This window comes from Carlito syrichta, unplaced genomic scaffold (genome assembly GCF_000164805.1).
Source record: "Carlito syrichta isolate Samal-C Ts95f unplaced genomic scaffold, Tarsius_syrichta-2.0.1 Scaffold303106, whole genome shotgun sequence".
Classification (NCBI taxonomy): domain Eukaryota; kingdom Metazoa; phylum Chordata; class Mammalia; order Primates; family Tarsiidae; genus Carlito; species Carlito syrichta.
The window spans coordinates 413,798-432,359 of record NW_007247202.1 but is presented as its reverse complement, the minus strand read 5'-3'; the positions used below and the strand labels follow the sequence as shown (position 1 = coordinate 432,359).

At 44.5% G+C, this 18,562-nt stretch overlaps 1 protein-coding gene across 1 annotated transcript; it reads left to right on the top strand.

Annotated features, from left to right (window-relative positions):
- The first annotated feature begins 773 nt into the window (after nucleotides 1–773).
- On the top strand, nucleotides 774–17,920 carry GCM1 (glial cells missing homolog 1). The gene is made up of 5 exons (XM_008057698.1): nucleotides 774–848; nucleotides 12,468–12,720; nucleotides 13,865–13,977; nucleotides 15,348–15,476; nucleotides 17,180–17,920. The coding sequence occupies exons 1-5, from the start codon at nucleotides 774–776 to the stop codon at nucleotides 17,918–17,920; spliced, it is 1,311 nt and encodes a 436-aa protein (XP_008055889.1).
- Nucleotides 17,921–18,562: the final 642 nt, after the last annotated feature.

The following is an 18,562-nucleotide window of genomic DNA, read 5'->3' as shown; positions in this document are numbered from 1 at the left end:
CCAGGCGGGTCTCGAACCCGCGGGCTCCAGCAATCCGCTCACCTCAGCCTCCCAAAGGCGCAGGATTACAGGCTGAGCCACCGAGCCCGGCTAACCTTTATTTTTTAACTTCAGAAAACAGTCCTCTGGTCTAAGGTGCTTCAGTGGACTGACCTGGCTATATCAAGAACATTGAAGATTTACTAGTTTTGGTCCCTATGGCAATTTAGGGGAAAAAAAATACATCTAGATAAATCCAATGTGATGTTACCCTCTTGTAACTTCAACCACACATTAGCTAATTTATGAAGGCATTTCTATGGAAACCGCTCCAAGCCGGCTGTCCCCTTGTCTGACACAGGAATGGAGTAAAAAGTCCTAAGCATTGCTTATGAATGACAAAGGTCCCTACACAGGTCTTCATAACTTGGATCTCGCAATGAGAAAACAAGTCTAATCCAGCAGGGAAGGCAATGATCACGTGCTGTTGTTCCCCGATGGCCAAACTTTATTTCAGCAAGATTGCTAATGATTTCTATGTTTTGTTTTTTATTAGTACGTTGCTACTTGCAAAAATGTCAGTGACGTGGGTCTTTCTGGCAGATAAGCACTGATTTTTATCTCTTTAATGGTCAATATTAATAATATTTATTTTTTAACTTCAGAAAACAGTCTTCTGGTCTAAGGCGCTTGAGTGGACTGACCTGGCTTTATCAAGAACATTCGAGAACAAAACTCTCAAGCTCTTCTGAGTGGAATTGAATAGACAAAAACCTTGGGTGCCTGATCTCGTCATGGAACCCAACGACTTCAGTTCTGAAGACAAAGAGATATTAAACTGGGATATCAATGATATCAAACTGCCACAGGTATGTACCTACTGTAAGAATCTACCTGCAGAGGCTGGGTGTGGTGGTTCACACCTGTAAACCTAGCACGTTGAGAAGCCAAGGCAGGAGGATTGTTTGAGATGAGCCTGAGCAACACAGTAAGACCCCATCTCTACAAAAATCAAAATTAGCTGGGCATGGTGGCATGCACCTGTAGTCCTAGCTACTTAGGAGGTTGAGTGGGGAGGATCATTTGAGCTCAGGAGTGCCAGGCTTCAGTAAGCTATGATCTCAGCATTCTAGCCTAGGTGACAGCAAGACACAGGCAAACAAACAAACAAAAATCTGTCTTCAGCATTTGTCTGTGAAGCCTTGACTATTAATATGTTGAGACCTGGAAGAAAATTGGTGACGGTCCCAGCTGGGTCAACTCCTCTTCCCAAGAGCTCCAGCTGACGGAGGAATTTTGAGAACAGATACCAAGACCCATGTTGGGGTTGGGGGGAGGGCTTAACCAACCAGACTCCCCCATTTGTAGACTGAGGCAAAGAAAGTGCAACTTCCCTTCTCTTTCAGAGTTGGTTTGGCACAGGTTGTGCTCAGTCTGGCTAGCTGGTATGATAAGATCCATGATAATTTATTGCCTATAAATTTTTCTAGCCAGGCTCGGTGGCTCAGCCTGTAATCCCGCGCCTTTGGGAGGCTGAGGTGAGTGGATTGCCTGAGCCCGCGGGTTCGAGACCCGCCTGGGCAGCGAGACCTCATCTCTACAATAAATCAAAAAATCAGCCAGGCATGGTAGCTCATGCCTGTAATTCCCGCTACTTGGAAGGCTGAGGCGGAAGGATCGCCGGAGCCCAGCAGGTCGAGGCTGCGGTGGCCGGGAGCGGCCACTGCACTCCAGTCTGGGCGACAGAGTGAGACTCCAACTCAAAAAAAAATAATAATAAATAAATAAATAAATAAATATTTCTTACTTGCTATAGTATTGGTTTTGACCCAAATCCATGTCTAACCGGAATGTCCTGGAATGTCCAAATGATAATGTGCTCTTGTGGAATGCAGCATGCTCTTCTGGAACTTTTGTAAATACCATACATGCTCACCGAGTTGCTTTCCATATATAGAGTGACTTTTGTTTCATGTTTTCTTTGCCTTCTTCGGCAATTGATTTTCTAACTCAACTTGATTGAAAACATTAGTTTTTTAAAAGTGATGTTCTATGTGTATCCTTCCTGACTTCCTTGTCTTTCCTTCTTGGTGGTGTTTAAGAGGTTTTCACTAGAGGTTATTTGAAAAGGTGAGTAGGAAGGCTGCGGCTGGAGGTGACCAGTACCAAGTAATGAAAAGGTCAGTCCACACCTGCCTGGTTTTGGGAATCAAGCAATCTGAATGATCCCAAACAGGGGAAAAGGAATGGAGATTCCACTCTCAAGTTTATAGTAATTCCAGATTTTCACTCTAATGAAGATTTTCTTTTGTTTCTCTTTATGCTTCTCCTTAAATTCCCCCTGCATTCCCTTTTGGTAAGTCTTGGGAGAGCTGGAAGACAAAAAAAATAAAAGATGTGCACCACTTTACATTCATTTAAGTATGATTCAATAAACCACAGCTAAATTATATAAATCTAAATTTTAGGGATTTGTGTTTGCTATTGCTCTGAGTTGATATTACAATCATTATAACTGTTTGGGGGGAAATTATAAACTTCATTTTATTTTATTTTTTATTATTATTTTTTGAGTCGGAGTCTCACTCTGTCTCCCAGGCTGGAGTGCAGTGGCACAGTCATGGCCACTACAGCCTCGACCTGCTGGACTCAGGCAATCCCTCCACCTCAGGCTTCCAAGTAGCTGGAACTACAGGCGTGCACTACAGCCCCCAGCTAATTTTTAAATTTATTGTAGAGATGAGGTCTCGCCAAATTGCCCAGGCTGGCCTTGAACCTGTAGGCTCAGGCAATCCTCTCGCTTCAGCCTCCCAAAGTGCTGGAATTACAGGTGTGAGACACTGTGCCTGCATGGAAAATTATAAATTTTAATTACTCTTTGCTCAATTTGTTTTTCACTAGTTGGGGGGAAAGTTAAAATATCTTGGAAAGATTTCCAAACACATTAGGTTTTATATTTTGTGAGCGTATCTAGAGGCAGAGCGGGTATACCTAGGACCCTGTTTCTGCCTATTCCTAATTTCATGATTGCAGTCCCCGAAGCAAAGCTGTATAGACACCAAATCAAGAGTTGCAGCGAGCAGATACACAGAGTCATAGTGCAGGGTCATATTCTAGGACAGCGAGCTTAAGGGAGTCTGAGAGCCACCGGAGTGGTGGGCAACACTGTGTCTTAGCAGAGTTGCAGTGAGCAGATAGAGTAGACTGCAGTGTCATATTCTGAGGCAGAGGTTTTAAAGGAGTCGGAGAACCCCAGGATGGTAGATGACACTGTGTCTTAGCATGCCATTTTGTCTGGGACAGATCACCCATATCATTCATCAGTTCCATAAACAAGAGAGAAAGAACCTCTTCCCTGCAGGGAAACTTGAGGCTCATAAAAGTTCATGTTCCAACACGAACTTCCAAAAATGAAAGTATTCACAGTCACCCAGAACATTAGACCAAGAAATGTACTCCACAAGTGTACATTCAGTTTTGGAAATGTATAGTTTCTAGTTCACAGAAAAAGTACCGAGTTTGCTCATAGAAATAAGAGCTGAGTGTCTTTCAATTTGTTAAATATACCTGGTAATGATTAAAAATGCAAATGTCCCTCGATATTTTTTGAGCAGAGACAACGCTATCCTCATCTGGGTTATTGCTAGTTCTGGATTCGAACCAAGAACCATTTGAGGTGAAAAATAAAAGGTCTTGGAAAGATTTCCAAACATGTTAGAGTTTCTGTTCTGGAGTCTATCTGAAGGCAAAAGGGGTACTATAGAAAGCACAGGCTGTGACAAAAGCCCTGGCTTGAAATTCCAGTTCCACCCCTTTATTTGTGGAGCCTCCGGGAGTTGTTTACCTTTTCTGAAACTCCCTTTCTTCTTCTGAAAATGGGGGGCTTACATCACATGGTCTCTTATGTACCTATTAGTTTTGATAGTCTAGGATTCTAGAAATAACAACTTTGGGCCAGGTGTGGTGGCTCACGCCTGTAATCCCAGCACTTTGGGAAGCTGAGGCAAGAGAGGATTGCCTGAGCCAGAGGTTTAAGACCAGCCTGGGCAACTTGGCCAAGCTTCATCTCTACAAAAAAAAAAAAAGAAAAAATAGCCAGGCGTGGTGACTCATGACTGTAGTTCTAGGTACTTGGAAGGCTGAAGTGGAAGGATTGCCTGAGCCCAGCAGGCCAAGGCTGTGGTGGCCATAATCATGCCACTGCACTCAGCCTGAGTGACAGAGTGAAACTCTGAGTCAAAAAAAGAAAGCAAAGAAATGTCAGCCTCACACTTAGTGCAGTGCTTAACATATGTTAAACAATAAGCAATGATTATGAAATTCATGAATGGTTCTGTTACTTAGAAGTTGTGTGACTCTGGACAAGTTGACTTTTTAAAATTGATTAGTTCATTAATTAATTATTTTAAGAAGAGATGAGGTCTTGCTATGTTGTCTAGGCTGCTCCAACTCCTAGACTCAAGCAATTCTCTTGCCTCGGCCTCCCAAAGTGCTGGGATTATAGGCATGAGCCACCATTCCCAGCCAAGTTGATTTTCTGAAGTCTTAGTTACCTCCTCTGTAAAATGAAAATAGTAATCCCTCTATACTCTGCCTCAATCTCTAAGCTGTTTAGAGCAGTGCTACCTCCATGTATTCAGTAGCTTACAAGTTACAAGGAATTTCAATAGGTGTTGTGAGGAAAGAAAAAAAACAACACTAGGTCCTACAAAGTTAAACAGGTTGTTTTTACTGCACAGTTGGAGTCTTCTTCATTGTCCTGTGCTTTGGTGGCTCTCCTAAAAGCAGGCTGTGTTAGACAGAGTTGTTCCAGCTTATTTGTGACCATGTTATTTTTAGACTAAACCCATGGCTAAAACCATTAGCTCACACAGTTGCAAGGTTTAAGTTTTTTTGTTTCTTTTGAGTTGGAGTCTCACTCTGTCGCCCAAGCTGGAGTGCAGTGGCATGCTCACAGCCACCGCAGCCTCGACCTCCTGGGCTCAGGCAATCCTTCCATCTCAGCCTTCCAAGTAGCTGGAACTACAGACCCAAGTCACCACACCCAGCTGATTTTTTTATTTATTGTAGAAATGTTACCCAGACCCCTGGGTTCAGGCAATCCTCTCACCTCAGACCCCTGGTCTCAGACCCCTGGGTTCAGGCAATCCTCTCACCTCAGCCTCCCAAAGTGCTGGGATTACAGGCATAAGCCACCAGGCCCAGCTTTTTTTTTTTTTGATAGAGAAAACATTCCTCAGACTAGAATAGTAGAGTCATCTGCAAAAGGGCCACAGCCCATCTGATTAGTTCATTCCTGAACTATGATTTTAGCCAGCAAAATTTCCTTTGTCTCTTCAAAGGAGAACCCCCAAATTGTGAGCCAGTGTGGAATATCTGAGCTCTTTCTGTGAATTTCTGTGGCCAAAGGTAACCAGAATGAGCCAATTATAGTAATCAGATGTGTTTTGGTGCTAGCGAGCTAACAGGTAAACCAAATGCTGGATTTCCTGTCAATTATTATCTGACTACATAATCAGGTCACATTGTAGTTGGTTTGACAGGGACACCGATGACTTTGCCTCTTTACCCAGCATCCTCCTTGATCTTAAGGTCATTTGAACTTCCTGGGACAAGTCTCCCTAGGTGGGCTCCTACGATCATTGGAGCCTCTACTGTTGGGGCCAAAATTTTTCTGTCACTGTTCTTCTGGTGTGATAGGCATGGGAGCATTATTACATCTTTGGAAGTTTCTTGCTTAGCTGGGTAGAGTGAGAAAGGAAAGAGAGAAGAGACAGGTAGGTGACAGGGTTGGAAAGCTGGGATCATTTAGCCTTGCTTGGTGTTTTCAGAGAAAACAAAGAACTTTGTCCTGAGTCATGATCCCTTGACTGAGGATTCGTCTAAGGAGTAATTCTTCTTCTTTTATTTTTACTTTTTTTTTTTTTTTTGAGTTGGAGTCTCACTCTGTCGCCCAGACTGGAGTGCAGTGGCCGCCTCCGGCCACTGCAGCCTTGACCTGCTGGGCTCTGGTCATCCTTCCGCCTCAGCCTTCCGAGTAGCCGGAATTATAGGCGCGCGCTACCACACTCGGCTGATTTTTTGATTTATTGTAGAGATGAGGTCTTGCCTGCCCAGGCGGGTCTCGAACCCGCAGGCTCAGGCAATCCACTCACCTCAGCCTCCCAAAGGCACGGGATTACAGGCTGAGCCACCGAGCCCGGCTCTTCTTTTATTTTTTTTAAGATAGTGTCTTGCTATGTTGCCCAGGCTGGTCTTAAACTGGGCTCAAGCAGTGCTCTCATCTCAGCTTCCTGAGTAGCTGGAGTTACAGATATGTGCCACTGTACACGGCCTAAGGAATAATTATTGAGCAAACACAAAAGCATCTTGTCAATTTAAATTTCTCCCTTGATAACACTTGGAGTTTAATTTCCAGCTGGCCTGGAAGAGTTTCTGAGAAGTTGTGTGTAAATCAAAATTCTGGTTGAGGCCAGGCGTGGTGGCTAATGTCTGTAATCCCAGCACTTTGGAAGGCGGAAGTGAGGGGATTGCCAGAGCCCAGGAGTCTGAGGCCACCCTGGACAACTTGGTGAGACCTCATCTCTACAATAAATAAAAACATTTAGCCAGGCATGGTGGGTGTGCCTGTAGTTCTGGCTACTTGGGTGGCTGAAGCAGAAGGATCACCTGAGTCTAGCAGGTTGAAGCTGCAGTGGCCATGAGCATGCCACTGCACTCCAGTGGCAACAGAATAAGACTCCCACTCAAAAAAAAAAAAAATGCTGGTTGAATTTTTTTTCTGTTTTCCATAAATAACATCTTTTTTTTTTAACCTCTATCTGATTTACCTAAAGGTATGTCTGTTTGCTATTCCTGTTCTATTTTGAAATATTTACTTATAAGGAATCAATAAACTATATAATTTTTAAAAACCTGGCAGGTAATTGGTTTATATGAAATTGGTTTAGTAGCCAGGCTTGGTGACTCAGCCTGTAATCCCGTGCCTTTGGGAGGCTGAGGTGAGTGGATTGCCTGAGCCCGCGGGTTCGAGACCCACCTGGGTAACTTGGCGAGACTTCATCTCTACAATAAATCAAAATGAGCCGGGTGTGGTAGCGCGCGCCTGAGGCGGAAGGATCGCCGGAGCCCAGCAGGTCAAGGAAGCAGTGGCCGAGTGCGGCTACTGCACTCCAGTCTGGATGACAGAGTGAGACTCTAACTCAAAAAAAAAAAAAAAAAAAGAAAAGAAAAGAAATTGGTTTAGTGAAAATCAATTTCACAATATAGTCACATGATAATGTAGATATTTTTGATAACATTTCAGAATTTGCATTTAAATTTATTATTATGTAATTATGTGTATATGATTTCTTCAGGAACCTTATTAAAACTTAAGTAGTTGAGCCAGTCATGGTGGCTCATACCTGTAATCCCAACACTTCGGGAGGCTGAGACAGGAGGATTGCTTGAGCCCAGGAGTTCGAGACCAGTCTGGGCAATAGAGTGAGACCTAGTCTCTGCAAAAAATTCAAAAAATTAGGTGAATGTGGTGGTGTGCACCTGTAGTCCTAGTTACTCGGGCGACTGAGGCGGGAAGATTGCTTGAACCCAAGAGTTTGAGGCTGTGGTGAGCCGTGATTATGCCACTGCACTCCAGCCTGGGCAATAGAGTGAGATCCCGACTCAAAAAACAAACAAAAAAAAAAACTTCAAGTAGTTGAATAAGTTAGAATGAAGAAAAGAGCAAATGTGCTTTAGAATTGCAGAGTTACAGTGATTTTGAGTGAGTTAGAGGGTTAAATGTCAGTGCAAAACCGTATATAGAAGTCATAGAAATATCAATTAAACCCCAATGATGTTACCCATGAGATTATAAAATATAAATCAGTTAGATTTACATGTTGGAAACCTTAGGAATATTCCCTTTCAATTATAAACTTCTTAACCAAGAGGAAAAATAAAGAGTTACTCATGACAAGTTAGAAATTAAAATAAACAAAGGATCTAAAAAGAAGAAAATATTTTGTGAGGATTTGCTAAACAAGATAAAGAAATGATTATTCTTTCTTTTTAAAGTTTTACCTGAGGCCTTACATTTAAAAGGCTTCTAGAAATCACTATTATCCATTTCACACCTGGGTTTCTTTGCATTATTGGGATCTGGGTTTTCTCCTAATTTCAGTATCAAAAGATATTTAAGACCCCACTAAATGTCCTGGTCAAAAGACTGTGCATGAATAAAATAGCCCAGAGACTAACTTGATGGGAATACACTTACTCCTTAGCAATTTTCACAGTCTGCAACATTGTCAAAATTAGTTCTGCATTATTAATGGAGGGGCTGTCAGAAAAAAAAAAAGCTTAAAAAATGGCAGAGATAATTTCTTTCACTAGAGGCAGGGAGTCTGCTTTAATTGGAACATCTGAGATACCTACACAAATATACTCCCCTCCTCCTGGTTCATGGGAGTTACAGCAGTGACCAGACTGAGACTGAAGGGGCCACTCACTTTATTTATGTATTTATTTATTGAGTCAGGGCCTGACTCTGTCACCTAGGCTGGCATGCGGTGACGCAATCACAGCTCACCACAGCCTCGACCTGCTGGGCTCAGGTGATCCTTCGGCCTCATCCTTCCAAGTAACTGGAACCACAGGCGTGTGCCACCATGCCCAGTTAATTTTTTTTTTTTTAATCGTAGAGACAATGTCGCACCAAGTTGTCCAGGCTGGTCTCAAATCCCTGGGTTCAGGCAATCCTCTCACCTCAGCCTTCTAAAATGCTGGGATTACAGGTGTTAACCACCATACTTGGCTTACTCACGTTAAAAACACAAAAATTTCAGCTTTTCTCTAAGTTCACCTGACCCTTGTCTCTGCCATCCTGACAACTGTACTTTGTATTGGACTAGTTCAAATCCATCAATAGTTTTGTTGTTGCTGTGTTTTGTTTGTTGTTTTTTGATACAAGGTTTTACTTTGTCACCCAGGCTGGAGTGCAGTGGCACAATCATGGTTCATTGCAGCCTCAACCTCCTGGGCTCGGGCAATCCTTCTGCCTCAGCCTCCTGAGTTGCTCGGACTACAGGCGCATGCCACCATGCCTAGCTGATTTTTCTATTTTTTTAGAGACAGGGTCTCGCTTTGTTGCCCAGGCTAGTCTTGAATTCCTGGGCTCAAACAATCTTCCTGCCTCAGCTTCCCAAAGCACCACCAATAGTTTACAACCCACATTATTAGAAGAAAGTACACATTTTTATTATTTCAAAAGGTAAAATACTCTGTGAAGTTTTCTATGGCATTTCTGTGGCAGAAAACCAAGAAGTATGGTTTGGATCTTTCATTCAGAAGGAAAACAAAGGGAGAGGTGTGTGGAGAAAAGCATGCTGCCTGGGACCCTCTCAGCCCTGGCATTGAGTCTCATCAAGCCAGGGATGACTTGGAATTGGGGAGAAGAGGGAGGGATTTGGGAAAAGCACATGGTCCCACTGGCACCTTGGCCTGACTGTGCCTCCCTCTGGGAAACTGCCTAGCTGCCTGAGGGACCACAGGGAACTTTTCAGGATGCCACCGCCTATGATATCTACCCGTCCCCTTCCCCAACCACAGCAGCACATGTAGAGCCAGCCATGGCCATTGCTCAGAGAGGAAAGGTCATGGAACACGAGGTGTGCCAGTTCAGTTTTTGTTTTTCAGGGACTTGGACTCTTGTCTTGCAGTCGGCTTGGTAAGGTTTAAAGCATGAAGTAACCTCTCAAGAGTCTTTTCTCTCCCGTAAGCCAGCGGCTCTTTCGGCCACGTTGGCTGGTTGTGGGCGGCTCCAAATGTAGTAGAATCACAACAGCATGGAGATGGAACCCGCTGTGTGTCAGACACTGTTCTCAGTGCTCTGTGTCTAGTCATTCATTCAATGCTCAAAAATCCCTGTCGGTACTCCTGTGACTGCCATTTTACAGAGGCTCTAAGAGGAAAGGAACCTCCTTTAGACTCACACCCAGGCCTGAGCCTTCAGAGCCCATGCTCATAGCCAGGCGCCTCGGACTTCTTGTGAAGCACTAGATAACACATATTTTAAGCTTTGTGGGCCACACGGTCTCTGCCACAATTATTCAACTCTAGACCGTGGTCATGTAGAAACATCTACAGATAACACGTAAATGACTGAACATAGCTGTGTTCTAACAAAAATTTATCTGCAAAGATAGCAGTGGGTTGGATTTGGCCTATGGGTCTAGTGTATAGACTGCAGCTACAATCACTGAGTGGTACTACCTCTCATGTACGTACTGCCTCTCATAAACCTCCTATTTATGCCTTCTCCAGGCCACCTCTGTCCCCGTGACATTCCCTTCAAACAAGCATCCTTCTATGGGATTTAGAGTTTACAACATCCCTGCACTCACAGCGCTTTTGCGAGGCAGATTTTATCAGTGTCCCCGCTTTAGAGAGGAGCAAAATGAGGCTTCAGAGACAAAGTCACTTGTCCTGAGTCTCGTGTTTCAATGTTCTCGGCACATTCCAAACTTGAAGTCTAACAACAACAAAAACCCAGCCATCCTGACATTGACGTCTCCTTTTTTTCCTTCTGAATTTGTCTTTTTTCATATTCTGTACTGTGCTTTCTTGTGGAAAGCAAAGGAGGAACATCCTAATCTCTCCTTCTGAAACTTCTAGAATCTTCTGTCTTGACCTTCTAGAATCTTCTAGATGAAAAATGTTCTTATACCATGCCAGGTTTCCAAAAGCCACAGGGATGTGCATGGGCTAAATTTGATTACTGAGTTGCTGAGACTGCTTGATGATTCTCCTTTTTTTTTTGAGTCACAGTCTCACTCTGTTGCCCAGACTGTAGTGCAGTGGCACACTCACACACTCACAGCCACTTCTGTCTAGACCTGCTGGTCTCAGGCAATCCTTCCCCCTCAGCCTTCCAAGTAGCTGGAACTATAGGCATGTGCCACCACGCCCGGCTAATTTTTTGACTTATTGTAGAGACAAGATCTCGCCAAGTTGCCCAGGCTGGTCTCGAACCCCTGGGCTCAAGCAATCCTCTTGCTTCTGCCTCCCAAAGTGCTGGAATTGCAGGTGTGAGCCACCCTGCCTGGCTAAAACTCTCCTTTAAAAGATCAGAGGTGGGGGGGGTCATTGTTCAATGGAAAGAAAAAGAAAAAAAAAGAGAGTTTAGTCAGATGTTCATGTAGAAGGAATAGTGCCAGTCCTGGGCAAGAAATAGAAGTTTCTGGTCAAAATAAGCTCTTCCTTACTTATCTGAGGTGCATGAATATGAGGGTAGAGAAAAAGGAAGAAATTATCTGTGGGGAGGAAGTGGCTCTCAGAACCTCTCAGGACCAGGCCTCCCTGTTCTTCCCACTGCTTCTATCTGGTGACTTGGCATAAACCTGTAGGATCAATAAGGTAACCACAATGTGGTATACAACATTATTTCACTATCCTGCCGCAATGTTTTCCACAGTTTTTGATTTTTATTTTTTAGAGACCAAGCTCTCACTATGTTGCTCAGGCTTGTCTCAGACTCCTGGTTTCAAGCAATCCTCCCACTTCAGCCTCCTAAGTGGCCAGGATTACAGGTTCGAGCCACTGTGCCTAGCTCTGTTTTCTAGTTATTGTGTAAGAGCATAGCATTACTTCACCCTCAGAAATTCTTACTGAGAAACGGTCACTATTTTCATCACTGAGGGCTAGAGAAAACATCAGTCAGATAGAACTCAGAGAGGCTATGACTCATCTTGTACCAGTCACTGATTGCTCCGTAGAACCGGCAGTCACTTGCCACTGCTGTGCTGTGCTTGAAATCCCACTGTCAGAAATGGTGTTGGACAAAGGTATCTGGCCCAGCTCTTAAGTGACAAAATATCCTTCATGTCTCTTGGCTCTACAGCGGTTGGCAGTTGAGTTTTCTAGCTTAAATTATTTTATTTTTTTAATTAAAAAAACTTTTTTGTTGTTGTTTTTTTTTTTGAGTTGGAGTCTCACTCTGTCACCCAGACTGGAGTGCAGTGGCCGCTCCCGGCCACCACAGCCTCAACCTGCTGGGCTCCGGCGATCCTTCCGCCTCAGCCTTCCGAGTAGCCGGAATTACAGGCATGCGCTACCACACCCGGCTGATTTTTTAATTTATTGTAGAGATGAGGTCTCGCTGCCCAGGTAAAAAAACTTTTTTAAGAGACAAGATCTCGCTCTGTCACCAAGGCTGGAGTGCGGTGGCATGATTATAGCCCCCCTGCAGCCTGGAACTCCTGGGCTCAAGCCATCCTCCTGCCTCAGCCTCCCAAGTAGCTGAGACTACAGATGTACGTCACCATGCCCAGCTGAGTATCTTTATTGTTGTAGAGATGGGGTCTTGCTATGTTGCCCAGTCTGATCCAACTCCTGCCCAAGAGCAGTCCTCCCAGTTCACCCTCTCAAAGTACTGAGATTCCAGGCATGAACCACTGTGCCCTGTTTTTTTATTTAAACTATAATAGCTCTCACTGTGTTTCTGTCAGAATGTGAAAAAGACCGACCGGTTCCGGGAGTGGCCGGATTCCTACACGAAGCACATCTATAGCTCGGAGGACAAGAGCGCGCAGCGGCATCTGAGCAGCTGGGCAATGCGCAACACCAACAACCACAACTCCCGCATCCTCAAGAAGTCCTGCCTGGGTGTGGTGGTGTGCAGCCGTGACTGCTCTGCCAAGGGAGGGCGCAAGATCCATCTGAGACCTGCCATCTGTGACAAAGCCCGGCAGAAACAGCAGCGTGAGTGGGGCTTGGTGGCATGGGCACACCCCTGACGCCCCTGCCCAGATGGGCCTCTGTCTCCCAGCATATCTCTAGGGCCCCACCCTCATACCTGGTGAAAGTGGAGGCCAAGGCTGTCCCAAGATGAGCATATCACGGGGGAGTCAATCAGACCCCTTGGGGCCCAGCACGGACCCCACAGATGTACCATGCTCAGAGTACCTGCCATCAAAACCGTTGCCTTGGGTCAAGGCACCCAACTCGGGACCCTTGCCCAAAGGAAAGTGTACCACATAGAGGACGATCATTAATTCATCGGTGGCCCTTGTAACATTTATGAGAAAACAGTTGATTAGACTTGCCACCTGACCTCTTGGGAAATGGTTCTCTAAATGGTCTCAATGTATGTCTGTCTTGAACAGCAGCAAGACTAAATGGGGGGGGGGTTAGACTAATTTCTGTCATTTAGGCTCACGTCATAAGCACATGCTGAGATATTTGTTCATTTTTTATAACACAATCACTGGATTGTGAAATAGACATACTCTATATTCCCTGCACCTTGTCCCCTTTGGATTTCAAGTTTTTTCATGTGTTTCCTAGTGATTTGCCTTGAAAACTTACTCTCAAACAGGATCTGGTCTTTTAGTCATTTACACCTTTGTGAAAATTTAGTGGCTGTGTTCTCTGTCTCTCATGTGGCTTTGTGCCTTGATTCTTAGTTCTACTTGTGAAATGAATTTTTTTTCTCTCTCTAAAAAGAATTTCAAAAATCAGTAAATAAGTAGGGAGAGGTTTTCTACTCAGAAGAGCTTTTCCTTGACCTGTGAAATACCCCATTTACTCTATCCATGTGTGAGAATTTTCTGGACCTCTCTGGTGGCCAAGTTTTCTGGAATCAGGGGTTATACCCAGTGGATGGGAGCCCATAAAAGCCCACTATGGGATCTTAGCTTGGCCAGCTCCAGCTAGGAGAACCCCTAGGTCCTTCACTACCAGAGAAGGTTACCCTGGTGGTATAGTTCCTCCATCCATTGGGAGAGCTTGGGCTTATTCTCTGCCATCCTGGAGTCAAAGTCTCAAATCTTCAGGGCTACACAGACTCAGGAGTCAACAGACACAGTCCAGCCAGGAGTGGTCACCTTCCTCTGCTCTTCTGTAGGGAAACGCTGTCCCAACTGTGATGCACCGCTGAAGCTTGTTCCTTGCCGAGGCCATGGGGGTTTCCCAGTCACCAACTTCTGGAGGCACGAAGGACGCTATATATTTTTCCAGGTTGGATTTGAGTTCATTGTGTGGTTCTCTGTCTCTTTAATATGACAAAGTTTGCAGAGTTTCATTACAGAGGAGTTTCACCAGAGGCTAGACATACACAGATGATTGAGATCCTGACCCAACTCTAAGGGCTGACTCTTTCAGGGAGCATATGTGCATACCCCATACATCTAACAAAGGTTTGACATGCTGGAGAGCCCTATGAGGGGAACTGCCTCTGCCTCCAGCTTCCCAGGAAAGGCAGTGGCTAATCTGGTCACCATCAGCTAGAACAGTGGCCTTCAACAAACCTGAGTTCAAATACCTGCTCTGACTTTTTTTTTTTTTTGAGTTGGAGTCTCACTCTGTCACTCAGTCTAGAGTGCAGTGCACACTGACGGCCACCACAGCCTCGACCTGCTGGGCTCATATGATCTTTCCTCTTCAACCTTCCAAGTACCTGGAACCACAGGTGTGCGCCACCACACCCAGCTAATTTTTGGATTTATTGTAGAGACGAGGTCTTGCCAAGTTGCCCAAACTGGTCTCAGACCCCTGGGCTCAGGCAATCCTCTCGCCTCGGCCTCCCAAAGTGCTGGGATTACAGGCATTGAGCCACTGTGCCCGGCTCCAGCTCTGACTTTTAACTAGCTCTGTAAACCTGAATAAGCAACTTTCCTTTCTCAAGACCCAGTTTTCTGTAAAATGTGTGAGAAACACTGGTGGGTCAGTGGTATAAACAGGGCTGAAGAATGGACTTGGACTCAGTTTGCCTGGGTTTGAATCAGTGCAGAGCTGATCAACTAGCTCTCTAAAGAGCAAATGTCCTGATCTGTAGCATATGTTAATTTCAGTGGTGTTAACTATTCCCACCATGTCTGATGTCAAGGTACCAATCATTTTTATCCATCTGCCCACAAAATTCCTGATTGTTGAGCTATTGTTTCTCAGCTTGGCTGGCTCCAGCTAGGGGAATCCCAGGTCCCTCTCTGCTAGGGGAGGTTACCCGGGTGGTGTAATCTCTCCATGCCTCAGTTTCCTCTTCTGTAAACTGGGGGTGATCATAATGGTATGTGCCTGAAGGATCTTACTGAAGATAAAATAAGGCACACAGTGTATTTGTGTCCTGCCCATACCATAGGAGCATTTAATTAGCATTATTCATCGCTCTGAGCATGGCTTTGCTGGGTGGGGAAAAGCGTCAGAAATAGGGACCGGCAGGCAGGAACATGGTGGGCTTGGGAGCCTCTTGAAAGGTTCATGCAATTTCAATATAATAGGCAACTGCACCACCACCCAGACATGGGGCAGGACCCGGGGTGAAAACATACTCACCTGAAGCACAATCTAGTTGTGGTTATAGTGTTTCCTTTTTACTTGTCTCCTTTCAGTCAAAGGGAGAGCATGACCATCCAAAGCCAGAAACCAAGTCAGAAGCTGAGGCCAGAAGAACCGTACGGAAAGTACACACAGCATCTTCTTCCATCTCCTTGAACCTGAAGAGGAATCCAGAGACAAAGGTAACTTTCCTCGTGTGAGTTCAAAATATACAGCAAGTTACCACCTTGATGGTGGGGACAGTAGGTTTCCCAGGTCCCTTGCTGACAAATGAAAGCCAAAAATCATAGACGGTCAGACTCATCCACAAATAAGAATCCACCAAGGAAATGTATCTTGATGTTTTACTCGATTTCTACCATCTTTGATTTTCCACCATCGATCATAGATTCCATGACATTGCAGAATCATCTGTCTACACAATATACTACAATTCATTAATGCAGCATACTACAATTAGCAGGAGGAACTTGAATGAGTACCTAGCCTATATTTGGCACTCTAAATTTTGTTTCTAGTAGAACCAAAACTAACTGAAATGATAGCCACAGAATATTAGCCTCATGCTTTTCCGCCCTGCCCCCCAAATTTCTATCTATCCCTTAAGCAGATTGTTTCCTCAGCACATTCTGCCAAGATGAAATAAGTAAGCAGTTTCTGAACATCATAGCCATCCGGGGTGGCAATTACTCCCTGCAGACAAACATGATGTGAAGTCCATTGCTTCATGGGCAACAAACATATCAAGTTTGTGGGTTTGTCTGCCTCATGGTGGTAGTATTAAGTGATAGTACTAAATAGTGATAGTGATTCCTATACTTTTTCTGCTGTTCAAAGTTCTGCATTTCTTTTTAGGAGAACAGAGATAGAGCTGATCTATCCCTGGAGGCTCTAAATGTACCTTATCTTAAAAATTGTGATTTGAATCTGTTGTAGGAAAATGTGAGCCCTAGAACCTCGATGGCTGTCCCCTCATCCTTTGTTCCAGCCATGGGACAAGTCCAAGGGCATTTCCCTCCACACACTGTACCTGGTTATGGCCCTTTCTCTCTACCCTCTAAAACTATCCTCTGTTAATTTTACCCAATCAAGAACATAACTTAATTTCCAACCAGATTCTTTTCCTATGGTGAACGGGAGAACAATCTACTTCCTCCATTTATAAAAATAAATGTAACCAGCTGGGTGCGGTGGCTCATGCTATAATCCTAGCACTTGGGGAGGTTGGCGAGAGAGAGAATAGTGTGAGCCCAGGAGTTTAAGACCAGTCTGGACAACATAGCAAGACTCCATTTCTATATTAAAAAACTTAAAAATAAATAAATTGTACCACTTCCAGAGGTCCCATTTATGATTCAACAGAAATTCCCATGAGTTCAGAGAAAAGTCTCTTAAGGTGGAAAAAAAAAAAACACCACACAAATAACAGCAATCCTGGTTTATCAGACTCTGACTAGCACTAAAATACAGAAAAATCAAGGGACGGGGAATGATAATAGCGAGACCTTGAGAGTTGTACTGAGCATAATAGAAATCTTTGAAGCTGTAGTTTGATTTTTCTTACATGGTTCCTTAAGTCTCTTCAGAAAGGCAGTTAGCATATGAGATTTGCACTTGAGTGTGAAAAATCTTAAACACACTCAGGTCTTCACAGAATGAAGAGAAATACATCTCCTACTGGTTAGCAAGATCCAGAAGGGAAACAGAGGCAGCCTTTGTTTCTGTCGTCTTGCACAGTTGTAGTGAAACTGCTCTGTTTGTGCAAGTATGCAAGGAATGAGGAACATCTGACAGAGCACTGACTTGTACAGTAACCCACGGGGGCCTATGCGGTGGCATCGCTTTGCTTAACTTATTAACACGAGCATTTCTCTTTCCTTTCCAGTCTCTTCCAGGTGAAACACAAAGTCAGGGAAGTTTGCCTTTAACTTGGCCTTTCCAGGAAAGCGTCCAACTGCCTAGTAGTTACAGTGGACATTTAATGGCTAACGCTCCCCAGCAGAACTCACTCAATGATTGCTTGTCCTTCTCCAAGAGTTATGGTCCGGGGGGATCCACGGATCTGCCCGACCTGACTTCCACCTTGGACCCCACGAAGCTCCATGAGAAACGCAAGTTGTCCGGCAGTAGGCTCTACAGCAGTGGAGACCTGCTCCATCCTTCTACCTCTGGAGTCTACTCGGATCCCAGCGATCTGCAAACATGGAACAGAAACGCTGCTTTGGGAAGAAATCCCCTCAATGACAGCTGTTACCCTAATTATGCTTTTCCTGTGACCAGCTGGCCTTACAACTTCTCTTCTTCCCAGAACTCTTCAGAACAGTTTTACCAGCAGATTCCACTGGAACCATCGGCTGCCAAAGCCAGCTGTCACTCATTATGGCCGAATCCAGGGAGTAATCTTTATGAAGACAAGGTCCATGTGGATTTCAACAGCTACGTCCAGCCCCCTGCATACCCTTCACCTCAGGAAGACTCCTTTCTCTTCCCCTACCCTTCTCATCCTCACCAGCAATATCCACTGCCAGGCAAGATCGGCAAGTGGGATGTTGATGAAGATGTGACGTACATGGGTTTCGATTACTACAACAATGAAATGCTTCTAAACTTCTATCCTTTAAGATGAGGCAAATCTTTCACAGCACTCCCCTCCCCCAGAACAACTGTCTGGGAAAATGGTCAAAAGAATTTCTTTAGGAAGTAATTTTCAGAATGTAACCACAGATACCTGGCAATCACAAGCAGTAGGCAAGGCTCACCAAGTAGTCTTGTCTTTTTGGCTCCTTCTCCTCCCCTCTAGTACTTTCCATCCTTAGTAAGGAGTGGAAACTATTCCTGTCTGTGGTATAAAATGCCCTCCGCTTGCCCCTCCCCCTCCCCACATTGTTTGGGGCTTTCAGGACCTGGAAGATGCTGGGATTACAGGTGTGAGCCAGTGTTAGGGAGGGATAAAGAAACAATCACAAGAGTGAGGGATCTGGCATCACACTTTCTGGATGTGGTGATTTGCGGTATCTGGTAAATTTCAGTCCCTTGCCTGAGGGTTGGTTTCCTGAGGAAGGCACTCAGATAAGACAAATATAAATTTTAAGGTTAAAGATGGGGAGGGTCAATCTCTATGTTTATTAAACATAATTTCTATGAAAAAATTGGGCCATTTTCAGGCTTATCATTTCCATAGTGTGCACCAAGGCCCTCTATTTACATCACTCTCAAAAAAACTGCTATGCATTGCTTGATTTTAATCATTTGTTTAATGTTCACAGCA